The sequence below is a fragment of the Pseudonaja textilis genome, chromosome 14 (genome assembly GCF_049901715.1).
Source record: "Pseudonaja textilis isolate UNSWEBS1 chromosome 14, rPseTex1.2, whole genome shotgun sequence".
Taxonomy (NCBI): domain Eukaryota; kingdom Metazoa; phylum Chordata; class Lepidosauria; order Squamata; family Elapidae; genus Pseudonaja; species Pseudonaja textilis.
The window spans coordinates 13451105-13466683 of NC_142003.1; the positions used below are offsets into that span (position 1 = coordinate 13451105).

At 47.2% G+C, this 15579-nt stretch overlaps 1 protein-coding gene across 3 annotated transcripts in view; it reads right to left on the reverse strand.

Moving 5' to 3' along the window:
* Window positions 1–15579, reverse strand: part of LOC113438931 (polycystin-1) — a 210331-nt gene that overhangs the window by 50625 nt on the left and 144127 nt on the right. For all 3 annotated transcript variants that reach the window (XM_087912603.1, XM_087912602.1, XM_087912601.1), the window contains exons 30-35: window positions 12578–12704; window positions 7588–7704; window positions 5496–5545; window positions 4454–4656; window positions 594–699; window positions 185–303 (exon numbers count right to left, since the gene is read on the reverse strand). In XM_087912603.1, coding sequence (XP_087768729.1) covers window positions 185–303; window positions 594–699; window positions 4454–4656; window positions 5496–5545; window positions 7588–7704; window positions 12578–12704 — 722 coding nt within the window. The remainder of the gene's footprint in view (window positions 1–184; window positions 304–593; window positions 700–4453; window positions 4657–5495; window positions 5546–7587; window positions 7705–12577; window positions 12705–15579) is intronic.

The following is a 15579-nucleotide window of genomic DNA, read 5'->3' on the forward strand; positions in this document are numbered from 1 at the left end:
GGGCAGAGATTATTTTCAGTATTTGAACCTGTATATAAACCGCAGCCTTCCTGGGAACCAGGTCTTCTGCCCAAGGGCGGAATTCCCTTTTGCAAAAGCTTCCTAATAAGGCTCTTATATATTGTCCACGCGTCTCCAGTGGTCCCGAATGGATGATTTTTATTACAGGCCAGAACAAGGTTACCTGTTCGGGTTGATTTGGCAGAATGGTTCAGTTCCCGGCCAGGGACCGCCACGCTCTGGCCTTTCTCGTTCAGCCTCTGCAACACGATGGCTTCCATCTTGTCTCCCGGCACGTTCGACCTACCAGAATAATCCAATGCAGGAACTCCTTCAAATATTGGCAGGAAGAAACTGAGACTTTTCGGGTGGACCCGCTCGGCTCTCAGCCCAGGTTCCTCCTGGCTTACCAGGTGGGAGGCCAGGTGCAAGCCAGCCAAGAAAAGCCCTACGCAATGCACCGCCCCCTTTTCAATATGTTGCATCTCACACACACACACGCACAAGAACTCAACCCAGAAGAATGGGAGGGGGTCCTTCTGAGTGCTCCCTCCCCCCCTCAAGCACATCCCTTTCCCTCTCCACAGACTTACAGCCCCGAGAGGAGGTCCGTTTCCACCTTGGGGCAGTTTCCCACTTCCTGAAGATAAGGGATGCCACCAGCTCCGTCTGCAAGAATCTGCCGTATCAGATCTTCGTCTGTTATGGGAAGAACAAACCAAGTTCTCAGGGCAAGTGGCGCCTCTGAGGGGTGGTGTGGAGGGTGGCTGGGTGGGTGATGGCCTGGCCTGTCTTGGTTCACAAAACCAAGCACTCCACCATGCCAACATAAGGCGTTGCGCAACTGCCGGGAAAGGAGCCCTCCCCCGTCAAACACAATGCCCTCCCACCCACAAGGAGGAGGGGCCAGCCATCCTCTCTGGGCCCCGTGTGGAAAACCCCGGGGCCAACTTGTGAGGGGAGGGAGAAGTGACCGAGACACGTGACCGTGTCTCCTCCCCCCGACTAGGGAGCCCTTCCCCGAGGATGGGCTCCAGCACAAATCCAAAAGCTTGGATGGCTGAACCTCTGGTCCTGGGGACTGACCCAGATTGGATCCTGCAATATTACCTTGGGATACGTCAGATTCGCCTTCTGTCAGACTTCCCCCGGTCCACTCTCTCAGGAAAGTAAGACTCACGATTCCATTTAGTTGAAGCAAAAGGACTTGTACCGAAATAAACCGGTTGCAGTAGAGTCATAAATGGAGTCACGAGTCTCCCTTTCCTGAGACGGTAGATTGGGGCGGGTCTGTCAGAAGGTGGGATCTGGTGTTCCCGCCCCAAATACAAAGCTCTTCTTTCGGACTCCCACTCCCTCCCCGCAGGATAGGTTACAGCTCTCTCGGAGGCAGCTGTTGTGGCCCACCTGTTGTGGTTAGCTGGCAGCAGGTGTGGATGGCTGAGGAATGCGAGGACTCAGATGAGGGGCCGGGACCATTAGGGAGTGGACTGCTGCCTTCAGAGACTGTGCAGGCTGGCAGCAGTGATGAGGAGGTTCCCGAGGAGCCTGTGCCAAGTGCAGGTGCATGCAGGATTGCTCGGGGGAAAGAGCAGCTGCAGCAGCACGAGCGACTCGGGAGTAAGGCTGCAAGGTAATGGCCCCTCCTCCAAGAAGATAAAAGCCAGCTGTGAAACGAATTTAATTTGCAGAGGCAAAGATGTTTTGAAACTACAGCCTTGTGGACATTCCAGTTATCCTGAGTTTGTATTTGAAGATTCTTATTTTTCAATTTTTTTCTTGTCTGTTATCTTTTGGCAAGCCTTGCACGGTTTGGCAAGAATTGTGTTTATCACAGCTAATTATTTTGTAAAAGCATTACAAGGTTTCTGTTCCTTTTGGAGTGTGTTTGATTTGTTGGAAAAGGGCGTGGATCAGAACAGAATTGGATGAGGAGGAGGCTGGGGAGGAACTTGGGCCAGTCCTAGAGTCTGGGGAAGGCTCTGATGGATGCTCTGTGTTGGACGCAGAGATAGAGCCAGGGCCGTCTGTTCTGACCCAACCAGGTTCCCAGACAGCAAACACAGACAAAGGTAGCAGCCCCCACCTTTCAAGGTTTAATCATAATTCTGTTCCTTTACAGATAAAAGGCTGCTTTCCAACAATTAGTTCCGACAAGAAAAAGCCTTGCCAAGTTGTTTGTCAAGGCTGCCAAAAACCCAGAGATAAGAACTAATTTACAAGATTCTCCAAACACAAACTAAGATGTCCACCAGTTGAGTTTCAGAGCTTCTTTGCTGTCTGCAAAGAACGCTTTTCCAAACCTGGCTTTTATCCTCTTGAGGGAGAGGCCATTATCTTGCAGCCTTACTCCTGAGTCACCTGTGCTGCTGTAATTGTTCTTTTCTGCAAGCAATCCTTCGTGCATGTGCACTTGGCACAGGCTCCTCGGGAACCTCCTCATCGCTGCTGCCAGCCCCCACAATCTCTGAAGGCAGCAGTCCACTCCTTGATGGTCCTGGCCCTTCATTAGAGTCCTCGCTCTCCTCAGCCATCTGCACTTGCTGCCGGCTAAGCACAACACTGTCTGACATTTCCCAGCCACCAGAGAGGCAGCTGCCTTTGGAGGCTAATACGAGTGAGGAGGAAGAACAGCTAGAGCCTGTTCCAGACAGACGTATGTGCAGAGCTGTTAGGAGTGGGGAACAATGGAGGACAAGGAATCAACTTGGGAAGCAAAGCACACGTGGACGCTGAATGGCCCCTCCCTGGTTGGGGAATAAATAGAAGGAGAGGGGAGTGGTTGTCCTAGGAGACAACAGTTCGTCTTTCTGAAGATCTTGTTCATTGTATTTCGTGCCACAGAAATTGCTTGCCAAAACTTAATTTGCAGCCTTTCAGCTGGGAGCTCACGGTCTTGCAATTATTGCAAGGAACCAATAAGGTCTATACTGCAGTTAACTCCTTGAAGGACTAATGCCCGGACTTTTCAGTGGGTAAATGCAATTAATTCACAAGAGGTAAATAAAGAGGGGCTTTTCATGACAAGGAGTGTGTTTTTTGCTTCTGCTAAGGCCGGGTCAGAATCTGAGTAGGCTGTGTTAAGTTGGTGAGAGCTGATTTAATGTCAAAGGTTCAACTAGTGAACCCCAAAGGAGTAGACACTCTCGGGATCTTTGAATTCCCCAAAGTATAACTTTATTGGATATACCATCTTGGAACTGCAGACGTAAAACCAGCTCTGGTTTTCCCGCTCAAAGGTTCACTTAATTAAACAACAGGCTCACTTTCTCCTGACCCCTGGGTGTTCACATTGTGCAATTGTAAGACTTCCTTTTGTTATGGGAACAGTCCAGGTGTCCGTCTAACACCTGCGGCAGTGACCTTGCCGAGGTTCAGGCTTTCGCGGTCCGCAGATGAAAGCTTAGCGTTTCATTTCCCTCCCTCCCTCCTACCACTTGAATGACAAGATGAGAAGCGATAGCAGCTCAGAAGAAGTGAAGCATTTCATTCTTGACACAGTCCCCCAGCCAGCCAATGTGATGCCAGCAAAATGCTTTGAGAAACTCTGAGGTGTCAAACTGGTATCATTCCTTTCTCAGGGCAAGCGGCCTTGAAGATCCAGGTACAAGGCGGCTTGGTGATCCGATCTTCCTCCATTGTCAGTCCCCCCCCTCCCTATTTCTCATGTTTCAAGTTAAAGTAATAGCACTCAATAAGGCCCCTGTCCTCCCTCCCTCCTCCTGCCTTCATGGCAGGGCACCGGCAAGGTACCAAGCCAGTGGTGATGGACCTGACACCTTCTTTCATGTCTCCTCTGCACAAACTGGTCTGCAAGCTCCTCTTTCAATCCTCTGGGTGTCACTGTCATCCCAGTCAGAGAGATCCTCCCTCCCTCCCTCCTCTTTCTTTCCTTCCAGCTTGAGAGGTTGGTGGGGAGAACTGCTAACACGTGTTGGCCTGGCCTCCTGATAGGGGAGAAATTCCCCCTTCTGAGGACTCTGGAAACTCGTGGCAGGTCGAGGTGAAACAGGAAGGCCCATTGCATTCAGTATGGCTTGATTTGGCTTAGCCAGGTTCAGCACACCAGCATTTTAATTTTGCGGTAGGTGTGACTAAGATGTGAAGCTCAGAGTTTTTCCTGGCTCTACACTGCAAAGCCCTTTCTAATGCAGAGATATAGAAAGGGAACACCCGAGGGGTCTCCAGGATGTGGTCAAAAAAAAGCACGATGGTGCAATCAAGGTTCTGCCCTTTTGTATTGTGCACCAGGCCACATGATGTGTGTAAACATCTGGTGGAATTTCAATCCCCTGATTGTTCCTGTTCTTTCTCTCATGACCCCAAGAACCCTTCTAATTCTTCAACACAAGGTCCCCATCTGGGTAGCCCAGATCTAAGGGCCAATTCTACACCAGACGTCGAAGTCCCTTGCAAGGCCTCAGTGGCTTCTACTCCCCCCCGTCCCTCTTACCGGAAGCAGAGAAGTATCTGGCTTGAGCCTGGGGCAAAGCCGGTGTCAGGCCATCCCCCTCAGGGGCCAAAGGAGCCTCCAGGCCGAGATGACGGCTGGTCCGACCTCTTTTCAGCTTCTGGATGGTGTTGCCCATGATGGATGGGTCACTGAGAAGATCTGGCCAGTTGAGCAGGGCCTCGTTGGACTGCCACCGGATCAGGCTGCTCCCGGACAAAGATTGAACAGAGGGAAGATGAGAACTCCAAGACCTCCCTCTACAGCTCTCCCGCTGCTTCCCCTTCCTCCAAATCCAGTCTCAAGATTTGTACAGATAGTTCTTGACTTACAACCGGTCACTTAATGAGCTTCGAAGTTATGACAGACCCCTGGAAAAAAGTACTTACCACCCAATGTTGAAGTTCTGATGACCCTATCGCCCCTCCCCCTCCACTGGGCATTTGGCAACTAGCTCAACTTTGTGGCTGTTGGCAGCATCCATATGAGCCATGGTGGCGCAGTGCTTAGAGGGCGGTACTACAGGCTACTTGTGCTGACTGCCGGCTGACTGCAATTTGGCAGTTCAGATCCCACCAGGCTCAAGGTTGACTCAGCCTTCCCTCCTTCCGATGTGGGGAAAATGAGGACTCAGATTGTTAGGGACAAGAGGCTGACTCTGTAAACTGCTTAGAGAGGGCTGTAAAAGCACGGTGAAGCTGTAAGTCTAAGGGCTACTGCTATTGGTATCCTGTGAACATTTTTTGCCAACTGCAACATTTACTTCTGATTTCTAGCAAAAGAGAAAACGCTCACTGGATAAAAAAAGGTTTGCTTAACAACTGCCGCATTCACCCAAGACCATTACAAAAAGAAGTTGTAAAATTGGGCACGGTCATGTGGTGACCTGCTTAACAACCGCCATGGCTTAACGCTATAATTCGGGGCTCAATTATGGTCTACTTTTCTCAGCCTTCTTCCCATATGACTGAACTCTACTTGCAAACAGCAGGTGGCAGCACTGAGCCAAGCTTGGCTGTTCATAAAGAGAAGCCAAGGATTTTACCTTTTCGAATCGTCCAGAATCAAATCGGTTTTGGTTTCCTCTGAAAAAGCCTACAAAGGAAGAGAGAGTGAAAGGGACAAGAGTTTAGCCCACCGGCTGTCCTTGAGATGCCCCTTCTATAGAGGGACGATTGAAAGTATCCTGTCGCACCCTAATACTGTCTGGTTTGGAAGCATTATTGCTTCGGACAGGAAGGCGGTGCAGAGAGTGGTGAGGACGGCAGAAAAGGTTATTAGAAGCTCACTTCCTTCAGTCCAGGACACGGCATAGAAGCGATGCTTGAGCAGAGTCCGCTGGATTGTCTGGGATGCCATACATTCTCTCCATGACTTGTTTCCCGTGTTACCTTCTGGGAGGGGCCTTCACAATATCCGAAGCAGAACAACTAGATTATGTAATAGCTTTGTTGAGAGCGGGCATCAGAATTTCACTTTTTAATGTTTGCCGGGGTGTTCACAGAAAAAAGTGACAATAAAGGTTAGGTCTTGGTCTCAGTCTTTTGGTCTTGGTCTTTTGGCCTTGGTTGTCCTGTCCTGTCCTTTCTTTTCCTTCATGCCTAAGGACCAGGTTACTTAAGGGATCACCTTCTCCTGTGGTTTCTGCTGTCCAACTTGGTTGGACAGGTTAGGCACATTAGGGGTCCCACCAGCCAAAGAATGGGGACAGGCGACGTGCCTTCTCTGCGGTAGCCCCTGCCCTCTGCAACCTTCTCCCCTCAGAGGTGAGGAGAACTTCAGCTCTGTTGGCCTTCCATAAGGCCTTGAAGACCTGGCTTTGTGCCGGGCCCTGTGGATGTGAAGGGCCCCATTGCATAGCTATATTGATATCTATGTTTTTTTTCTCAGCTTCTCTCTCTCTTATCTATCTAACTATCTAACTATCTATCATCTCTATCTCTATCTATCTATCTATCTATCTATATCTCTATCTATCATCTCTATCTCTATCTATCTATCTATCTATCTATCTATCTATCTATCATCTCTCTCTATCATATCTATCTATCTATCTATCTATCTATCTATCTATCTATCTATCTATCTATCTATCATCTATCTCTCCATGTATCATATCTATCTATCTATCTATCTATCTATCTATCTATCTATCTATCTATCTATCTATCTATCTATCTATCTATCTATCTATCTATCTATCTATCTATCTCTCTATCTATCATCTATCTATCTATCTATCTATCTATCTATCTATCTATCTATCTATCTATCTATCTATCTATCTATCTATCTATCTCTATCTATCTATCTATCTATCTCTATCTATCTATCTATCTATCTATCTATCTATCTATCTATCTATCTATCTATCTATCTATCTCTTTCTCTATCTATCTATCTATCTATCTATCTATCTATCTATCTATCTATCTATCTATCTATCATCTATCTATCTATCTATCTGTCTGCCTATATCTATCTATCTATCTATCTATCTATCTATCTATCTATCTATCTATCTATCTATCTATCTATCTCTATCTATGTATCTATCTATCTATCTATCTATCTATCTATCTATCTATCTATCTATCTATCTATCTACTCTATCTCTATCTATCTATCTATCTATCTCTATCATCTCTATCTATCTATCTATCTATCTATCTATCTATCTATCTATCTATCTATCTCTATCTATCATCTCTCTCTATCTATCTATCTATCTATCTATCTATCTATCTATCTATCTATCTATCTATCTGTCTGTCTGTCTGTCTGTCTGTCTGTCTATATATATCTATCTATCTATCTATCTATCTATCTATCTATCTATCTATCTATCTAATCACTTTCCCAATGTAATTGTCTTTAACAGTTTTATGATACACCCGGAGTCCCTTGCTAGAGATAGGAGAGCGGGGGGTTAATAGAAATTAATTAAACAACTAAATCATGTCTGGCTCCTTCTTGGCTCTCCTCCGGGAAAAGCCACCTCTGAAAAGGTCCCTGAGAAGATGCTCCCTGGCCAACCAGAAGGAAGGACTGCAAAGGCAGAAGGAAAGATTTCCAGGCCTCGCCGGAAGTTGCAGGGGGGGCATGGAGAGAAAAGAAGAAGCTCTGATGCTCCTCACCTCCGTCCGAAGGCCGGGGAAAGTGATGAAGGAGCTCTCCAGAAGCGAGGAGTCCAGGTAGTTGTCGATCTCCAGGGACTGCTGGTCTGAATGGGCCAGAGACTGGCTGATGTTGACCTGCAGGAGAGAAGAAGGCTGCTTGAGGGAGGAAGCTGGGGATCACCAGGGTGGAGGAACAGACATTTAAATCTGCCTCAATTTGTCCCAAAGGCGCTTTTTTCAAAAGACAACTGGACCTTCTTTTTCCTTGAAGACATTTCGCTTCTCATCCAGGAAGCTTCTTCAGTTCTGAATGAATGGGGGAGCATTCTACCAGAACTGAAGAAGCTTCTTGGATGAGAAGTGAAATGTCTTCAAGGAAAAAAAAACAAGAAAGTCCCGTTGCCTTTTAGAAAAGCACCTTTGGGACAACCATGACCTGGATGACTGAGACTCTCCATAGACATCTTCCAATCAGCTTGTTTTGGGTCGCGTCGAGAACACTCCATACTCGTTTAAAAAGAAGCAGTGGGGAAAAGCCAGCCGGAAATCAATCACGGATGTTCTTATGGGTTGCAAAGCTGCTGCCAAACAAGTCGGAGATGGGAAGAAGGTGGCATCAAGCAGGAATTCAGCCGTTCTTCCCCAACCAGAATGACCCCTCTGGTAGACCCAAGAAGTACCAAGCCCGGGTAGCTTATGACGGATTAAGGCCAGTCCTGGGAGCTGCCCCCATTAAGAGGAAGGGTGACTGAAACCAGCAGGTCCTGCTTCCAGAATTGGTAGAAATTGGAGGAGTGGGATGGGGGGGGGGGAAGGCCCCCTCCCATTTCTCAATCTTTAGGGCACATTTGTGGATTAGAAAGATGGCTCTGATCATGCAATTTGCGTTCTCTTTCTCTTCCTTCACATCCATCTATTTGAGATTGTCATTACCTAGATCAATGATGGCGAACCTTTTTGTTGTGGGGGTGCCAAAAGCGCCCCGCCCCGTTACCTGCACTGCGCATGCATGTGCCTCCCAGCTGATTTTCGGCCAGTTATGGGGCCTTTTTTCGCCCTCTCAGAGGCTTGAGAGAAGCCTCTGCAGCCTCAGGAGGCCGAAAAATGGGCCTTTCGGGAATACTGGAAGTGCCCATTTCCAGCTTCCAGAGGGCCTATGGGGCCCGGTGGAGGCTGTTTTCACCCTCCCGGGGGCTCGAGGGAAGCCTCCGCAGCCTTTGGAGGCCAAAAAATGGGCCCGTTTTGGCACTTCCAGATCCAAAGGCTGCAGAAGTTTCCCTCGAGCCCCCGGGAGGGTGAAAATGGCCTCCCCCAGGCTCCAGAGGTATTTCCGGAAGGCCCATTTTTCGGCCTCCCGAGGCTGCAGAGGCTTCCCTTGATCCCCGGGGGGGCAAAAATGGCCTCAAACAGCCCCAAATCACCTGATAGGCATGCCCATGCGCCGTGCAGGTAGGTTTGGCTGGGGCTCGCATGCGCACCCAAATGGCTCTGCATGCTACCTGTGGCACACATGCCATAGGTTCGCCATCACGGATCTAGATTGTTCATTTGTTAGATTCAAATACCCTGGCAGGTAACAATATTAAACACAGAAAAACCACCTAGAAACCTAAAACACATAGTTGAGGAAAAAAAATATTATAAAAACATCATACAGTCAACACGACCAAGTAAAAGGCTCCATCACACATCTGGGCCTCAGGCTGGAGCATAGAACTGAATCTTTGAGGCCTTGCAGGAAGCCAATAAGGCTATTCGTTTAAGATTAAATTCACACATATTTGGCTTCACATTAAAATACTAAGAAAAATTGTATCAGTTTCACACTTAAAGACTAGGAATTTTAAAAACTGATACCTAGTGATACCCTTGGTAACATTCATTTAACTACTATGTCAATAAATATTTGGGTGACTCCTGCAATAACTTTGGAAATTTTCTGTTTTTAATTCTTTATAGCACTACCACCAATTCTCTATAAAACAAGCAAAGATATAATTATATGTGTATATTTCTATTTATCGTGCAGTGAATAAATTATGACCTGTAACATTTAAAAGGTTACACACAGTGAGGGAAAGAAGTATTTGATCCCCTGATGATTTTGTCCACTGACAAAGAAATGACCAGTCTGTAATTTTAATGGCAGGTCTATTTTAACAGTGAGAGACAGAATAACAACAACAACAACAACAAATCCAGAAAAATGCATTTCAAAAAAGTTATAAATTGATTTGCATTTTAATGAGTGAAATACATATTTGATCCCCTATCAATCAGCAAGATTTTTGGCTCCCAGGTGTCTTTTATACAGGTAACGAGCTGAGATTAAGGAGCCCTCTCTTAAAGGGACACCTGTCCACAAAAGCAATCAATCAATCAGATTCCAAACCCTCCACTATGAAGAAGACCAAAGAGCCGTCCAAGAATGTCATGGACAAGATAGTCCACCTACACAAGGCTGGAAGGGCCCGCAAGACTATTCCCAAGCAGTCTTGGTGAGGAGGGGACAACAGCTGCTGCGATTATTTGCAAATGGAAGGAACACAAAATAACTGTCCACCTCCCTCGGTCTGGGGCTCCAGGCAAGATCTCACCTCAGGGAGGTTCAGTGACCATGAGAACGGTGAGGAATCATCCCAGAGCTACACGGGAGGATCTTGTCAATGATCTCAAGGCAGCTGGGACAGAGGTAGGATTCAGCCAGTTCTGACCAGTTTTGGAGAACCAGTAGCGGAAATTTTGAGTAGTTCGGAGAACCGGCCAATCCCACCTCTGACTGGCTCCGCCCTCATCTCTTCTCTGCCTCCCATCGAGTCCCAGCTGATTGGCTGGGTCTTCTTTGGTTGCCCAGCACAGGAGAACAGAGCTGGAAAGCAGGTTGGGGTGGGTGGGATTTTGCAGTATCCTTCCCCTGCCACACCTAACCAAACCGATGCCCACCAAGCCATGCCCAAAGAACCGGTAATAAATTTTTTTGAATCCTGGGACCATAGTCACCAGGAAACCAATTGGTAACACACTACGCTGTGAAGGACTGAACTCCTGCAGTGCCCGCAAGGTCCCCCTGCCCAAAACAGCACAGGGAAAGGCAGAGGTGGGATTCAACTGGTGTAACAACGGGTTTGGTGAGTGCGCCCTTCGCATGCAGCATTTGCAACTCCCCTTTTGCTGCAAGCCCTGTGTGGGAAACAGCTAGCGTGTGGCAATCGGCTGTGCTGCACAAAGCAGCTGAGCTGGAAAACCCGGAAACAAAGCACAGTCTAGAACTGGGGCCAGTGGGTGGGCCCAACAGCTGATTGTCGGAGCTACCGGTTCATCTGAACCGAGCTGAACCGGTAGAATCCCACTCCTGGGTACAGGCCTGTCTGAAGTTTGCCAATGAACATCTGAATGATTCAGAGGAAAACTGAGTGAAAGTCTTGTGGTCAGATGAGACCAAAATTGAGCTCTTTGGCATTAACTCAACTCGCCATGTTTGGAGGAGGAGGAGGAGGAGGAATGCCCGCCTTTAACCCCAAGAACATCATCCCACCATCAACTATGGAGGCGGAAACATTAGGCTTTGGGGGTGTTTTTCTGCTAAGGGGACGGGACAACTTCACCGCATCAAAGGGACAATGACAGGGCCTGAGTTTCCTTCCCTCAGCCGGGGCATTGAAAATGGGTCGTGGATGGGTATTCCAGCGTGACAAATGACCCAAAACACACAGCCAAGGCAACGAAGGAATGGCTCCAGAAGAAGCACATTAAGGTCCTGGAGTGGCCTGGCCAGTCTCCAAACCTTAATCCCATAGAAAATATGTGGAGGGAGCTGAAGGTTCGAACTGCCAAACGTCGGCCTCGAAACTTTAATGACTTGAAGAAGATCTGCAAAAGAGGAGTGGGACAATATCCCTCCCGAGATGTGTGCCAACCTGGTGGCTAACTACCAGAAACACCTGAGCTCTGTGATTGCCAACAAGGGTTTTGCCACCAAGTACTAACTCAGGTTTTGCAACAGGAGTCAAATGCTTATTTCACTCATTAAAATGCAAATTAATTTGTAACTTTTTTGAAATTATACTCATATACACACACACACACACACACACAAACTAACACGACAATATGTATACACACATGTTCTGCTAAAAGTATAATAAATAAACTGCAAGATCGCCAGACTGCTATAAACCAGCTGGCATAGATTACCGTTTTGAATGTCAGTCCCCAGTTGGGCATTTATTTAGATTAAAAATATTTGAAGAAAGTTGGAAAAATCTGCTTAAGATATTTCATAATGAATGCTGCTGCTGCCGCTGCTGGTCTATTGCCCTTATTTTCCAAGGCATCGAAATGGATGCAACGTAGGAAATTAAACCCATTGCTATTTTTAGCTGCCAAGTTTCTTATTACAAAACAATGGAAAAAACATTTTTTCAATTGGAACATCACTATTTAAAAATCTGGAAAATTGCTATAAAAATTTAACTGTTGAGCCCTTGGAGATTCCTGTAGTGTCATTATAATCAACAACAGAAAATGCAAGTATTACAAGACAGCAAATCCCAATAACTTTATTCCCAGGAGCTTGAACTCTGAGCAACTTCTGAAACTAAATATCTTTCGGAGTTGTCTATGGAGATCTTCAGCCATCCAGGTCGTGGTTGTCCCAGAGATGCTTTTTCAAAAGGGAACTGGGCATTCTTTGCGTTCCCTTGAAGACATTTCGCTTCTCATCCAGGAAGCTTCTTCAGTTCTGACTGAGTGGTGGAGGATGGTAGGATTCAGCAAGGAATATAAAACTTCCCATTTTCCACCATTCAGTCCGAACTGAAGAAGCTTCTTGGATGAGAAGAGAAATGTCTTCAAGGAACAAGTCCAGCTGTCTTTTGAAAAATCACCTTTGGCCCCATCTTTTAAGGACACTGTGGAGCCCCTGGACCAAACCTTCCCTGGCCATTCTCTTGGACTTCCCAAGTAACAGGGCTGCTCTGGATTCCAGGTGTTTTAAAGGGATCATTACCTTGCTCCGTGCCATCCGGAATAGGAAGAGAAGAACCAGGTACAGAGGATAAACCACCAAACTGGAGACCAAGCCAACCAAGACCGTCTCGCCATTAATCGGGATCAGCGTGGAGATGGGCACTGGACTAAAAACAGACAAAAAAACCCCCATCAATTGGAAGTTGTTCATCTGTTATTAAGACTCCAGAAAATGTAGATGGTGCTTCATATAAACGCTCTTTATTGTCTTAAAACAGGGGTTTCAAACTCGATTTCATGGAGGGCCGCATCAGGGTTGTGTTTGACCTTGGGATGGGGGGCGTGGCCAGGGGCGTGGCCCGCTCGATGTCACTCTTAGAGGCTCCATTTTCAACTGCAACAGCCTCCTGGCGCCCTCTGCCAGTGAAAATGGCGCATGCAGTCTCTCTGAGCTTCCGTTTTCACTGGCAAAGGGCAGCAGGAAACGGTCACGGCCAAAAACAGAGTCCAGTCAGGCCACGCCACGCCCCCCGCACGCCCCCGAGCTCTGTTTTCACTAGCGGAGGGCTGCAGGAGGCTATTGCGGCTGAAAATAGCGCCCGGATGAACCTTGCACAGCCTCCCTGAGCTCCGTTTTGGTTGGCAGAGGCACTGCAGACTGGCCGTTCGCTGTTTCCAGGGTGGCACTGCAGGCCAGATCCAGCCTCGAGTTTGCCACCCCTGTCCTAAACTGTTAGGGAGAAAGGAACTTTTCTGCTTCCAAGGAAACCTGAACATCAGCTGCAGTTTAAGGACTCTTTCGACCTCATTATGTTGGGAGAATAAAACCGTTGGCTTAGATGATGGGGGCTAGGCTCAGTATTTTGGCTTTATTAACTGTATGAAAAGTAATAATTTATATAACAATATTATTATTATTTAATGTTAGAAAGATACTGCAGTTCCGGATGTACAAACTTGGGATCTCTGAAACGGATTAGATTTTTCGAAAGAATATGGACTCTGTAGGGATGAGATGGAAAGACGAATCAATCAAGGCTGTTCCAGGCAGCTAGGCTAATGACATGTTTAAAAATGAAGCTGCTTAATTTCTTGGATATACTGAGAACAAATTACAGCTTTGTTTTTGCATTTCTCTCTCTCTATCTCTCTGCAATTTCTTTCCCTTTTTAATATTAAAAACAATAAATTTTAAGAAGAGAGATTTTTGCCCATACAATAAAACAAAACAAAAATATTCCCAGCAGGTTCTACACTGAGGTTGCACCAAGTGTAGATTTAAGGGTGTGGGGATCAAGTAAGCAGAAAGGCCCTTTTGCAAAGAGGGGAGGCCAAGCAGGTCGATTTTGTGACCAGAGTAGGAGGAAAGCAGGCACCCAGCTGCCTTTCTCTGCCCTCTTCTTCTCTTCTTCTGTTACAACCAGAAAAAAACAACAACAAAAGGACACCAAAGTCTTGCTGAGAGATTTCCAGGCAGTGGTGGGATTCAACCGGTATAACAACTGGTTTGGTGAGTGTGTGCTTTGCGTGCCTGTGCTGCGTTTGAAAACTGCCCGTTTTTAGCTCTAATACCTTCTACTGCAGCCACGGTGAGGAAGAGCTGAGGCGCAGCAATCTGCGTGAGTCAGCTGAGCTGCAAAACACGGAAATGAAGGACAGAATAGTCCAGGGGTCTCCAACCTTGGTCACTTTAAGACCGGTGGACTTCAACTCCCAGCTGGCTGGGGAATTCTGGGAGTTGAAGTCCACCGGTCTTAAAGTGACCAAGGTTGAGACCCTGGACTAGGCAGGGCAGGTGGGCGGGGCCAAATGATCATTATAACTACCGGTTTACCCGAACCGATCTGAACGGTTGAATACCACCCCTGCTTCCAGGTTCCTTTAGCACCTTGTTGACCAGCCCAAATTTGCCACAAACAGTTTAATGTAGCAAAAACGGGGGGATTGTTAAACATGGCAGAGTATTTAAATTAAGATTTATCAGTTAAAATTAAATTGGTGTAAATCTTGCCCTGCCTCGACCGCAAAACCTGTTGCACGGAACTCAAAAGCTTGACGATGGTGCAAAGCAGTGGTGGGGTTCCGAATTCGTTCCTACCAGTTCCATGCGTGTGCGCGGGGCTCAAAGACCGACCTCTGATAGAACGCTGTCTTTTAGCTCAGCTGAGGCATGGTAATCCGCCCTGCCACGCGCATCAGCTGAGCTAAAAAACCCCAAGGGAGTATAGGAGAGGTAACGGTTGAAGTCCGTGGACAGGCCCAGTCAGAGGTGGTACTTGCTGGTTCTGTGAACTAGTCAAAATTTCCGCAACCGGTACGCCAGAACCGGTCTGAATACCACCGCTGGTGCCAAGGCTTGTTCTGGGCCTGGAAGCCGTCTCGTCCCATTTCGAGCCCCTTGGCTGATACCTGCTCCTTTTCTCCCAGAACCAACGTCTTTCCTTCCTGTCTATGGAGATTCTCCGCCATCCCAGGTCGTGGCTGTCCCAAAGGTGCTTTTTTCAAGAGGCAACTGGTCTTTCTTTGTTTTTCCTTGAAGACGTTTCACTTCTCCTCCTCCAAGAAGCTTCTTCGGTTCTTCTTCAGTCAGAACTAAAGAAGCTTTTCAGATGAGAAGTGAAACGTCTTCAAGGAAAAACAAAGAAAGACCAGTTGCCTCTTGAAAAAAGCGCCGTTGGGCCTTCCTTTCATCTTCCTTCCACTCAGGGCAGGGCTACTCAAGCTGCTCCAAGATCTGTCTGCCCCCCACCCCTTTTGACTGAAGCCCCCTTCCTGCAGGCAAGCAACTGCTGCTCGGGTAGGAAAGGCTCTCCTAGGCTGGCTCTGGGGCACATAAAGACCCAGAGATTCACAGATGTTCTTCTATTGTCAGTGAAGCGCACAGTCCGTTTAAAGAGGGGAGCGTGGGAAAGTCGCTCCTTTAGAAACCAGGGGGAGTTAATCTGAATTCTGAAGAGGAAGAACAATTCGGAGCTGACGTTTCTGGACCTTTATTCTTCCCTCTTTCATTCAATCTTGTGCAGAGGCTCTGGAAGGTTCTTC